The 13,937-nt window shown below is 26.7% G+C and overlaps 1 protein-coding gene across 3 annotated transcripts; it reads left to right on the top strand.

Annotated features, from left to right (window-relative positions):
* Positions 1-118: 118 nt before the first annotated feature.
* On the top strand, positions 119-8,424 carry LOC123264727 (adiponectin receptor protein). Of its 3 annotated transcripts, none has more exons than XM_044728160.1 (7): positions 119-402; positions 4,239-4,527; positions 4,616-4,714; positions 5,857-6,040; positions 6,312-6,709; positions 7,197-7,361; positions 7,849-8,424. In XM_044728160.1, exons 2-7 carry the CDS (start codon positions 4,264-4,266, stop codon positions 7,981-7,983), a joined length of 1,245 nt encoding a protein of 414 aa, XP_044584095.1. In that variant the 5' UTR covers positions 119-402; positions 4,239-4,263; the 3' UTR covers positions 7,984-8,424. The 3 variants fall into 3 exon arrangements, with proteins under 3 accessions (XP_044584095.1, XP_044584097.1, XP_044584096.1); XM_044728162.1 differs by having other exon boundaries at positions 121-402; positions 5,869-6,040; XM_044728161.1 differs by lacking the exon at positions 119-402 and adding an exon at positions 1,888-1,906.
* The last annotated feature ends 5,513 nt before the right edge of the window (positions 8,425-13,937 follow it).

Here is a 13,937-nt window from a genome sequence, read left to right as displayed (position 1 = left end):
ACAAATGAGGGTATTTTCAACTTGATGCCATTTTTATATTTTTCCTACTAAGTTCATATAGTCCATTTCAGATGTTAATGGCCTCGAGTACATACACTATATAAATTAGAAAAATGTATAACGCAGTTAACTCGATTAGTTGAATTGACGAGTTGAAGTGATGGCAGAAAGAATAACTGTCAGCTGTTTTTGATGAGTTTCAATCGTGTTAAATATTTCGGTACAAAATAGACAGTTAATAGAACGAGCTTTCTTCTTGATTAAAAATCGGACAATAGTTTTTATAGTCGTGACAGTCAAGGAAGAAATTTTTTGAAAGCATTGTTTGGAAAAATCAGATGATTATTTGTAATATTTCTGGACATAATTTAATTATATAATGTCATGTCCAACTTCTAACTAGTAAGTTTTGTTGGATTTATTAATGTTCATTATAATTTCCCTTTATTTTCGTCTATAAGCTTTTTTTACAATACTTGTTTATCAACATATTTACATAGACAGGCATTCCACGTCAAATCGTGCACTTTTAAACTTGATCTCTTCATTTATTTTAAAGTTGTAATATTTAGTCAGCAGATCTTTGCTCACAATTTTTTTTTTTTTTTTTTTTTTTTTTTTTTTTTTTCAGCACACTTGTACTAGGAAATTGTATTTGTTGTTTTTTATGTTTTTAATTTTAAATTCTATAAGTTGAATTGTTTTAAGAACTTATCTATTGAAAAAAATCGTAAAATAATATCGGATGTCTAGTTTGTTGATTTTGAATTCATTTAAAATTGTACTTTTTTTTGCTCTACTAAAAATGATCTTAAAACTTGTTTCAGATTTTTTCACTCAAAAGAATAAAAGTACGAATATTTTGAAAAACGGCTCGGTTATTTTAAAAAACTCAGAATTTATTCGAAAATTAATAATATGAAACCTTGTTATTGTATTCAATTTTCTTTCCTCCAAACGTATTTATCAGATTAAAAAAAAAACAAAAGCGATAACATTTAATAACATTCATGAAAAGCCATGAATCATGAATCTCAGCTGATCATTTTCAAGTTTATAGGTTGTTTATTTTTTTTTATAATAGTTTTTTTTTACCGTTAATGCCACGTATCTCGGAATAATCCGACTTATTTTTCTATTTTCAACTTCCTACTAAGAAAATGGAAGATTTTCAAAATTCGGAAAGTCATTAGTACCAGCCTGATTTAAAAAAATCAAAGTTTTTATCAGATTCGATGTGTTGAAACGTTAGGTAGTTATTTTGACTGATTTTCAGAATAATGTCTATGTGTCCATGTGTGCGTAGACTTCATAACTTGTAAACGGAATAACTAATTGGAAAGCTGTTCGTACTATTTAAAAGGATATAATTAAGATAATATTTCTTGGAAATTTAAACTGAATAGACCCTGTCGATTTCGAGAAATGTTAAAAATGAAATTATCGAAAATATATGTTTATAAAAAAAAAATTAAAGAAGAGAGTCTAATTCCGCAAATTCAAGGTACATCATGTCAACAAACTTTTAAAAATATGTTTTTTCGATATAACTTTAATTTTACTTCAAATCAATTTCTATAACATCGTTAATGCGTATCATGTTTTCTTAAAAAATTGGACAAGATTGTTTCAAACTGAGTTAAAATCGACCAATTTATTCAAAAAATATCACAACAAAAGAAATTTTTCTTTTAATTTATTTATCTAACACTACCTAAATTTAAAAAATTCATAGTAAAATACAGCTCGAAGCTATATTACTCGAAGTAATTTTGCTGGTTTACGAAGTTGTTCACAGTTTTGAAAATCCTGTTCTTTTCATAATTTTTTTCAAGTTCATTCATGATGTAAGCTCTTCTATTTTGCGAAACATCCAATAATCTGTTCTTCATCAATAACTTAGCTGGTAAAGTAATTTAACTTCATTTTAATTTTTTCTTTGAAATACTTTGATAGTTTGGAGCTCGAAAATGCATAAATTTTTTTTAAAAACTTCGATTTACAATGTAGTTGATACTGTTAATCTTGAGCTAATTTTTTTTTTCTCAATTACTTAATAAATGATAATTTTTTTTTTTTTTAATTAACATATGATTCCAACTTTAATCGTATAATAAACCGGCGTCACAAGGTTATCTATAAACAAAGTAATATATTCTTTTATGTTATTGATTGCTCGATTTTAAATACATTAATCATCTGATAAAAGAATTTTTATTTAAGAGCTGTATATTGATAATAATAAATATAACGTATTAATTATAACTATTATTAACAATAATTAAATAATCAACTTTAATTAATGTTATATTAACGTATTATTTAAAATTAAATTTATTAATTGCTTGATGAAAGAATACCAAAAATTTATTTTGAAAAAAAGAAATTGTATTAAGTTTAAAATCTTATTTATTGAACAATAATATAAATTTTTTTTCTAAGATAAAAACGCGTCTAGTTACAAATACACACTCAAAACATTTTGATGAAGAAATATTATTCTACAAATATTTTATCTAGTATCCGTAATTTTCAATGGACCTTAGTCTTAACAAAATTTGGTACATACTTTTTAAATAAATACCTATGACATGTTCGAGGGTACGCAAAATTGGTCAATTAATCAACAAATTCTATTTCATAAGTTTTCTTGTAAAACAAAGTTTAAAAAATTGCAGCCCTCTTGTCATAAAATATCGTGATAAAACTTGAGAAATCTATCTTCCATTCTAATCAAAACTACTCGATAGATTTACTTTAAAATCTTATCAAATATAAGTGTTGACTAATATTTTTGAATGTTGAAGTCTTTAATCAATAATTAACCAAAAATTGAAAATTTATAATTTACATAGCGGGAAGTTAAATGAAAGAATCTTACCCTTGAAATACTAGTGAATTTTTTTCGGTAGGATAAAATATTTTAACAAAAACTCTGAGGAACATTTTTAGAGAAATAAAAAAAGATAGAACAAATTTAAGCCTGTTATGAACAGAGTAATTATTTAAATTAAAACAATTATTAAAACGTGGAAAAAGCTCTGTACAAGAGGGTAGATTTTTTTTTTAAGAGGAACTTTGAGTTTTTATTTATTTTATTTCTTATTTACATTTTTTATTTGAGCTATACTCAATAAAATGTAAACTCTGCATAATCTTTTAGATTTAAGGGGGTATTCTAGTGTAGAGACATGAATTTTAGGTCATTTTTAAAGTGTCGTAAAAAAAAAGCAATCAATATTTTTACTATCCATTTTTTATCAGTTATTTATTAATGTTTCAAGAGTACAGAAAAAAAATTAAAAAAAAAAAAGTCAAAAATTTAAAAAACTGGCAGCCGATGAAGTGGGGGGCGTCAAAAAATTGGCAGATGAGTTTTGACATGATTTCAACCCTCCTAGTCATCTGAAATGAAAAAATAAAAAAGATTATTAATCTGCAATGGTGTCGCAAGAATCAGAACTAGCGATGAGTGAAAAAAAAATTTTTTGACAAAATGGCGACTGTTTGAAAAAAAGACGATTTTTTTTACCATTATACTTACTTTTATTCAATCTGCCATTCCTGCTTCATACATCAGACCTTCTTCTACTTCAAAAAAACTATTTTCTGCGTTTCTCTCTTCCAATCAAGCAGTTCTGGCCTCCTTTGAAGCGTTGGATTTACGTATTTCGGAGCGTTCAATCCGGGCGTTGTCTCGTCTCACAGCAAATGAATGAGCTTCCGGCCCAATTTTCATTCCCATAAGGGTCATCATTTTTAAAATTGGAATGAAACCTTCATTAAAAATGCAAACAGCGAGAAATGTTGCTATTTCAATTATCTTAGGTCCAGAATGAATATGTTTCGGCGCGAAAGTCCAAATCAACGGGTTATTATATTACACTAAATACATACACACACACACACACACATATATATATATATATATATATATATATATATTTTATATACATATATATAAATGACAAAAGGTTTAACTGAGAAATATAGATTCAGGTAGACGGAGAATCCCTAATGTCTTTTGTTCGACTATACCTAACCGAACCAGTTTGGAGGCCGGGTCAGTAAAATGTCTATAGCTCCGAAAATAATTTAAATTTTCAAAAATCCTCTCGTAGACATATTCTTAAATAGTTAAACTTTGAAAATATAAAAAAAAAAAAATCGATTTTTTTGAAATTCTACACTAGAATACCCCCTTAATAATGATCCATTATTAATCTATTCAATTTAAGAACTTCAAGACTAAAAATATCAATCATGATTACCGACAACGACGAAATATTTGAAGATAAACCAGGTAGTGATACATCGAGTGGTGAAACTGCGAAAGAATCGCCATCAGTTTTCCGTCATCGTATTCCATGGAGCGATCGAGGATCACTGAGCCATGATATACCAGGTTTACATGAGGTTAAAGAATTACTTGAGGATGATGATGCTAGTTGCTTGGCTGAAGAAGAGGACGGTGTTGGATGCCCACTACCTTCAACGCCTGAAGATGATCATCTTCTTGACTGTGAGGTATGATAATAATTTTAAGAATCACGAACACTAAAACACAAATAAATACATGCAAGACGAATATATAGTGGTTATAATTCTGTTTCAGATGACTGAAGTTTTGAAAGCAGGCGTTCTTAGTGATGAAATTGATTTAGGTGCCTTGGCTCATAACGCTGCAGAACAAGCTGAAGAATTCGTGCGCAAAGTATGTTTCAGTCATTAATATTTTTTAATTTTTACTGTACTTGAAGTTATTGTAATTTATGCTTATCACAGTTTTTTTTTTTTTTTGTAAATTTGATTTCTTAAATCAATGCTGTTTATTGACTAAATTTTAAGATTAGCTCTATCATGGAAAAATGGTAAATTTTATGACAACGATGTACAATAAGAAGCTTTTAGCAATTAGAAGTTGTGAAATTAGCTCAAAACATATATTCACAAGAAAATAAATTACAATTAAAAGTATCAACAAATGGATGAGCTTAACATGTTCTCAGATTATGTCGCATATATCGCTTGTCAAGTGCTCTTGTCCTTACGTCAATGCCAACAGTTTATTTTTGATTGACGGTAAATTAATTGAGTGAAGATCCCGTTTGAAATTTTAAATCTAGAGTCATTTTGGTGTCAACGTCTTGCATATATAGTTAGTTATCGGTTTTATTTCTATCACAATTAAATGTATTTTACAAAGCATATAATCTTATTTTTATATTAAATATAATTATAAAATAAAGGTATATGCAGACATAGTATAAAAATCTCATTTGGTTATGTATCACATACATGGTAGATACAATCTTTTATATTAAATTTCATTGAGCAATTTTCCAAAAAGAAAAAGGTTCACTTAAACTAAGAACATTTTTTAGGAAGACTAAAACTGTCTCAAAGCAAGGAGAAATTTTGTTAAAACAAGAATTTTGATTCTAAAGTGAAAAATTATTTCTTCCTGTATGTTTGTTCCTGTATTCGAATATTTCAATAATTTATAATTTAATCGAAATATATATAGAAATATTAATCTATATTTAAGGGCAAACGCATCTTTCTACTAAATTATCTATTTATAATGTGTTACTTATATTATTAAAATATGAGAAGTAAAGACAACGAATAGTTTTGTCTGACTGAGCTTATGTATATTTTTACACAAAATCATTTTATTTTTTGGATATGATTAGAAAATTGTATGTATGTTCATAATTTTAAACTATTAATTTTATTAATAAAATAAATCGTTTTTCATGAACAAAAACAATATTACTAGAACAGTATAAACAATATGAAAATATTGTTTATGCTTTATTTTCAAAGTATTATCGATATCTAATGAAATGAAAGTATTGGTTACAGGTCTGGGAAGCATCTTGGAATCAATGTCATTTCCGCAATCTACCACGGTGGCTTCAAGATAACGATTTTTTGCATGCTGGTCATCGTCCACCTTTACCGTCTTTCTATGCTTGTTTTAAAAGTATCTTTCGTATTCACACAGAGACTGGAAACATTTGGACACATTTACTCGGTAATTATGAAGTGTATTTACAAAATAAAAAACAAAAAGATCCAAGCTTTAGAATGATTTAATTTTAGACTTTCTTTACAATAAAATTTGAATTTCGAAGACATAGCTACTTTATAATTTTGAAAAAATTTATGGTTTTTTCCCCCATTTATGCAAATAGTGTATTTATGTGATTTTTATTGTATGAGTAATATTAATGAAATAATAAAAATTACATTTTGAATTACAACTATATTTTTTTTTTTTTTTTTTTTTTTTTTTTTTTTCATAGGTTGTGTGGCATTCATTGGGATAGCAATATTTTTCTTAACACGGCCACCTATGGAGATCCACTTAGAAGAAAAAATAGTGTTCGGTACATTTTTTGCAGGAGCAATAATCTGTCTAGGCATGTCGTTTGCTTTCCATACTGTACACTGCCACAGTGAATGCGTCGGCAAATTATTTTCAAAACTTGATTATTGTGGCATTGCTATGCTGATTATGGGTAGCTTTGTGCCCTGGTTATATTACGGTTTTTACTGTGATTATCAACCAAAGCTTATATATTTATCCGTCGTTGTTGTATTAGGTATCACTAGTATAGTTGTCTCTTTATGGGAGAGATTTGGTGAACCTAATTACAGACCTTTAAGAGCTGGAGTTTTTATGGGATTCGGTCTTAGCGGTGTAAGTTATTCTTTTATTAAACGGATTTTTATAAATTCTCATGAAATGTTCCGGGAAATTTCTATAGAGAATATTTTGCAATATTAAATTTAAAGATGCGGCCATAGATATAATTTTGGATACGTTTATGCCGTTTGTTAAGAGCCTGAAATTCTATACAAGAATATGACCTAAAGTATCAATAGATATCTTCTTTGTTTCAAATCGTCATGGCTGTAAATTTTCAATGAAATTTCAAAAAATTTTTTACTTCAAGCAAATTTATTCTCTGTAGGCATTTCGCAATGAATTTTTTAAGCGCCAATTATTGAAATGTTGGATTAATTTAGTAAGTATCATACACTCGTAGACTAATATTGGTATTTGTAGCTACAGTACCAACTTTAACTTCAACTTACATGTATTATACTTACTAAAAATATATCAAAAATTTACTACATCGTAATATTTATAATTAATTCAGTCACAAAACTTTCATTTTTAATAGATAATTCCTGCTGTACATTATGCAATCGCAGAAGGCTGGTTTAAAGCGATTAGCCAAGCTTCACTTGGTTGGCTCATTTTGATGGGATGTTTGTATATATTAGGTGCTTTATTCTATGCGTTAAGAGTTCCAGAACGATTCTTTCCCGGAAAATTTGACATTTGGGTAAGTTAATTTATCATTATATTCCAATGATTTTGCAAAACAACAAAGGTATAGGAAGAGAGAGAGAGAGAGAATTAGTCAGGAATTTAATACTAGACTTCGACTTCTACAATTTTTTTCAAATTTCAAAATTCTACAAATTTATTATTTTTCAAACATTTTTTTCGAAATATTATTTCTATAACCCCAAGCATCCCCGTTAAAAAAACTCAAAATTATTTCTGTTGCTATATTAGTTTTGAAGATATAATAATAACAAGCTTAAAAAACCTGAAAAATGACAAAAACTCATCCGAATTGAAAAGGGTTGATTCCAACTGAATTGGTCGATTTAACATTGAATGAACCATATATTTATATAAGTTCCATGCCAAATTGATCAATATTGTACTCCACCAATGATTCTCAAAATTTATTAAATTTAAAAAAAAAATTTTTAAGAATGCATCTATTTAAACTATTAATCACATATAATTTATTATTTCAGTTTCAAAGTCATCAAATTTTTCATGTGCTGGTGATAGCAGCTGCGTTCGTACACTATCATGGAATCACAGAAATGGCAATGCATAGGATGACTGTGGGAGATTGTTCGAATCCATCGCAAGTTTTAGCTTTTTAACTGATTTTAAAAATTGAACTGTGTAAATTTTGTCATTAAATTGTTAAATTTCTATAAATTAATTTAATTAAAAAAAAAAAAAAAAAAAAAAAAAAAAGTAATTCAAACCCGTAGATTTTTTAAGTTTATAAAAATCTTTATTTTGAAAATGGGTTTTCAGTATAAAAACATAAACTGGATATGTATGGTTAAATACTGTTTAGTATCATTTAAATTATCTAGTATAATTATTTTTTTTATTTTCTGAAAATTCTAAACTTTATTAATATATTTACTTGATATTATTTATAATTTATTGGTTTGGGATATAAAAACTCTTACAGTACTAAGGGATCGCATAGCTCGCGATTTCTCCAAGCGTCTACAAATGTATATTTTTTTTTTTTTTTTAATAGTGTGTGTATGCCCACTCCATCGATGTCAACAATAATCGGCAACCTTATAGAGTAACAATCATTGCGTACACGTTTACTTGAATTTTTTTCATAGTCAATCAAATATATATTACAAAATATTTTCTGTACTTGTTTAATAATCATTTTTATCTATGTAAGCAAATTGATTAAATTTTATAAATAATGATAAATTTATTTGTAAATTTGAAAAAATAAAAAGTGAAAGAGAAACTTACTCCAACTAAGATTTTATTTATTCTTTTCCCATTAAACTAATGTTACTTTTTTTCGTAGATTTTTGAGCTCGAAGTGCTCGAAAATATATGAAAAGTGTATTTACGAGCTCGTAGAATTCAAAACTCAGTGGTAGGAAATTTTTCGAACGTTTTGAACGCGAATATAGCAGAAAGTTTCAAGGCCTGTAGGGTTATTTGTTATTTAGATTTTTTCTAAAAATTACATAAAAAATGAAAACATAAAACAAAAAGTTCTGATTGGAATGTTAGTAAAAAAATAAGCAGAAAAAACTAAGAAAGAGCGTTTCTTTTTTCATTTTTCTTTCAATCTTTAAAACTGGTAATCTTATAAATCTCAAAATTTCTCGGGAAAAGTTTTTTGATGGATTCTAAAAAATGGCAAAAAAGTTGAAAAAATATCTAAAAAAAAGTTTTTCAAACCATCCGATTTAGCGTGAAATGTCCCATAAATTTAGAATTTTATATCAATCGGATACGTGTTTTCCAAATTATACGTATATTTTTAAACCTGCCTTAAAAAGTTAGCACGCAAATAGTGGTGGAGCCGAATACTTTGAACGCGTTTTTTTTAAAACATGTCGATTCACGAAATTACTCATTTTCGACAGGCTCATTTAATTATTTAATATACTGATAAAAAGTAATTGTCTGGATAAAAACAAAACTTGGATATGATCATTACAGTATGATGGAAAAAAAAACTTCTTTCTGAACCTCCTATGACAATATGTTGGTCCATCATGTTTTAAAAGTTCTCTCCAAAAACCATCTTTAAAAGTAATTTTTAAGATTTTTTTAACAAAACAATTTAGAAAAGCATGTAAAAATTGAGAATTTTGCATGTAAAAATTAAAAAAGCTGTGAACAAAAATTTTTGTAAAAAATTTTTATAACTAATTTATTTCTTAATTAAAATAAAAAAAGACCATTCGGCAGCCGAAATGGAAGTAGATTTCATCATAAATAGAAAAAAATATAACGAGGATTGTATACAAAACTAGGGCTTTTAACTTCTATGCAATTGACAAAAATATAAATCGACGGAAAAATACTAAAACCAGTGCAATAGCAAATTTCACAATGGGCATAACGAAATAGGACATAATTTGAGGCTACACATATGATATGGCACTCAAATTGAAGCTTATTTAACAGCCGAGACCAGTGATTGCAGTTTCAATCGGCTTAGCGAAACGAATGGAAATTTTGAAAAAACGTTTTTAGAGATAATAGATAATTTAATAAACTATTTCACCACAAAGCGTTTTTTTCAAAAATTTCATTCGTTTCGTGAAACCAATCGAAACTGCAATTGCTCTGCTGTTGGGAGTGCGACAGAGATAGTTCCGTTGAACTCCGTGAGAGCAAAGCGAGAAAAAGATGGTCTCGCCTGTTAAAGAGCTTTCAGATGCAATTTACAGAGTTTCAATAAGTTATACCATTCAAAAGTTATTCGAGTAAGAAAGTCAAGAAATATGAATTTTTATGATTTTCAAAATTTTGAAATCCTGGCATTTCTAAATTACTTGACCGAGCTATATCTAAATTAGATTAAGCTCATCTTCGAATTTGACTTCGGTATTTATCTGTAGAATAAGTATGTTGAGTTTGGTTGAGATCCGTTGTAAATTGGCGACGCTATCGTCGTGACAATCCGCGTTATATCCGATATATATATATATATATAAAGTTTTGAACCATATGCATTTTCTGACTCAGCTTGACGAGTATAGTCAGAATATACCTAAATTTTTTAAAAGTTCCGTCATGAGGACCAATGCAATAGTTAGATTTCTATTAAATCTACTAAAAAAATAGTCACATCCTTTGATTTCCATATCATGCATTTTTTCTTCGTTTTCAATCTTTTTTTTTTTGTTATTCTACTAGGGTAAATGTACCAGTAGTTGACCGATTAAGGATTTTTGGCATTTCAATTGATCGTAATTTAATTATTATACGTTAAAAAAAAATAATTCAAAGTTTATTTAAACTTTAAATGTTTAAGTTTTTGATATGTGATATTATTTATTTCAATTATTAATAAACTACATATAAATTTACATTTAAATGCAGGTAAGATAAAAATACCAGTAGTTGACTGGCTTGATCCAGTAAATTGACCGGAATGTTCCAGTAGTTGACCGATTATCAAACATTGGTTATTTTGTAAACTTTAATTAGTTTTTTATGTTTAATGTATAATGTTTTTATGCTTATTTATTTAAATTAGATTTTTATTATTAGTAAACAGAATTCGTTTAGTTTAGAACAAAACTAATAATAATAAAAACGTAACAGATTAGTAAATTAGATTCAATAATGACAAAAGCAAAACATTTTTTTGAGGCACACGTATGCAATTATTTTAAATAATAACTATTATTTAAAATAAACTATTAATTACTGTAAATTCATGCCTTTATATTTATAATGTCAACAAAAAAATTCATATTTAAACTGTTAATAAATGATTTGTTAACATCATAGGGTTTAATAAATATTTATTAACAGTTTATAAATTATTTATTAAATACGATTTATCAACTGTTAATAAATATTCATTAATGGTTAATGAATATTTGTTAACTGTTAACAAATATTTATTTAAAATCAAAAGCAAAAATAGCAATTTTCTTTTGACACTTTTTATAGCCCTACAGCTGGAATACATGATAATAATTCAATTCTTTAAATAAATTAACGTTTTTAATATTTTAAAATATAAAAGATAATTATGAGCTGTGATAAAATTCGGTATATACAGTCGTCGTCATTGATTTTTAACGGTTGGCAATGATTCGGGTAGAATAAAAAATTCTTAATTTGGACATCTCTCACTAAAAATTTCAATTAATATGTTCAGAAAATAAAGAAAATATACGAAACTATGAAGAAAATTCACATAAAATAAATAATTGTAAGCTCAGACAAACATAATTATAGAAATTTATCCAAATAAAAATTACTATGCATAAACATAATTAAAGATGAAAAATTCTTACTTGGTAAATCACCAGAGAAATAATTTGAATATTAAAAACTATACAAATAAAATATTTCAAATAAATTTGATGTTTCAATTAAAAGAAAATAAATAAAATATTAGTCTCCTTATAATTACAGTCTTAAAAATAACGGAGTGTCTAGCCATCCGATAATTCGGACGATTAATTTTTTTTTATTCTTCCGATATTCGGACGATTAATATATGTTTATTCGTCCGATATTCGGGTGAACATATAGTATTTTAACAATGATGCTAGTCATCCGAAAAAGAATATTTATTTAGTATATAAGGTACAATTCAATTTAAGGTTACCAATGAGTATACATTCCGAAATAAGATTTAAGCGACAATTATACGATGCGTAGCGACAGCGCGTTAATTAAAAATAAATTATTCATAAATAAGAAATTGAAAATTAAATTTATGTTAATTCTGCTATTTACATTTACTACTTTTTTAGAAACATTTATTACTTATCTTTTTTTAATTCGTTTTGAATTGGAGCTGGTACCTGTTACTATCTGATTTGTAAAATTGCTCCTCTTGCAAAATGCGTGAGCAATAGGAAAGGATGCATTCGGAAATACTCCAGCTATAAATAGTGGCAGGGCGCGAGAGTTTAAAATTCAAAAATGAAATAATATTAATTTAGTATCACAGTAATTTTTATAATTAATATTAATATTATGATCATTATTTTTGTTACTATTATTATTATTATTTATCGTAATCTCATTTTTGAGTTTTCTAATTTTCGCGCCATGCTATTTTTTTAACTAGCGCATTTCCGGATGCACCCACGTTCGTAAATACTTTAATCTCATTAAATATGTGGCGCGATCATTTATAAATTTAAATATTTTTAATACGTATGTTCTTATATTATATCATCCACTAACCCTGTTTAAAATTTCCAATAGGATCCCATCAAAAGCGACAAAAGCCACTTAGAAACCCATAAATTTTATTAGTTTCTAAGTGGCTTTTGTCGCTTTTGATGGGATCTTATTGGAGCTTTTCAACAGGGAAGAAGATTGTATATATAAAAATTAATAATCAGTTTAAGTTTAAATTAATTTAAAAAAAAAATAAATTTTTAATTAAAAATAAAGAAGACTATCTATTGTTAATGCATTTTTATATTAAAGTAGGTAAGTTTTTAAATTAATTATAACTAAAAAATACGATTAAGTACTATTTAATAATAATATGTAAATAAATAATAAAATAAAATTAAAAAACGTTATTGTGTACAAATTTCATATAGTATACACATAAACATACAAATATTTTGTTTTTTTATAAAATTAAACTGAATGAAAATGCCGATAAACAAATTCAAATGAATGTCAGTTTTGTAAATAAGTAAAAATCAATTGTAATAATAATTGTATAAATTAATTTATAATTAAACATCTTTTTATTTCTATCTACGAAAATGGGTAAGTATTTATTATTTTATTTATCATATAACAGACGTCTGCTACTTATAATCAAAATATTTATGATCAATAATAAAATAATAAAAGTAAAAAATTTTATTTATTTATTAAATTTAGATGACATTAATGAAGAATCTACAATTGAAGAAGATAGTGATGAAAATGCTATTGAAGAAAATGCTATTAAAGAAAATGCTATTGGAGAAAATGCTAATGAAGAAAATGCGAATTTAAAATTGAATGAAAGTTTCAAGTCACATGAAGAATTACAAAAAAGAATAAAGGAATATCAAAATTATTCAAATTGTATTTTTTACACAAGAGATTCTTCGACCATCGAACGGTGTCGAAAAAACGGTGTAAAAAGACCTATTGATAAAAATTTGAAGTATTATTTTTTAAAATATAATTGCATTTATGGCGGAAGAAATTTTAAACCAGCAGGAAGAGGAGAGAGATCGTCAAGTACCTTCCAAAAGGAATGCCCAGCTACATTTCACGTTAATGTGAGTGATGATGGAAAACGGTTGTTCATATCGAGAATCGACTTACATCATAATCATCTTACGACAAAACAATTGTATGAACACTTGCCTCAAACTCGACGGATGACTCCAGAAGTTAAAGAAAAGGTTAAGGAACTGATAAACTTAAAAGCCAATAAAACGGCAATTAAAGATCTAATTATAAAACAAACTGGAAAAGTTGTATTATTAAAAGACATCCATAATTTAAAGTACACTGGGGAAAAAAAAAAATCAATTAGAAGCTGTAAAAAATATTTTAATAAACGATTATCAAGCGGATTGTAATTTTCTCATTGAGGATATTTTCAAAGGTCTTTTTTTTG

Source organism: Cotesia glomerata, linkage group LG5 (assembly GCF_020080835.1).
Source record: "Cotesia glomerata isolate CgM1 linkage group LG5, MPM_Cglom_v2.3, whole genome shotgun sequence".
Lineage (NCBI taxonomy): Eukaryota > Metazoa > Arthropoda > Insecta > Hymenoptera > Braconidae > Cotesia > Cotesia glomerata.
Note: the sequence above shows the minus strand (reverse complement) of the source record. Positions and strands in the feature narration are given on the sequence as shown.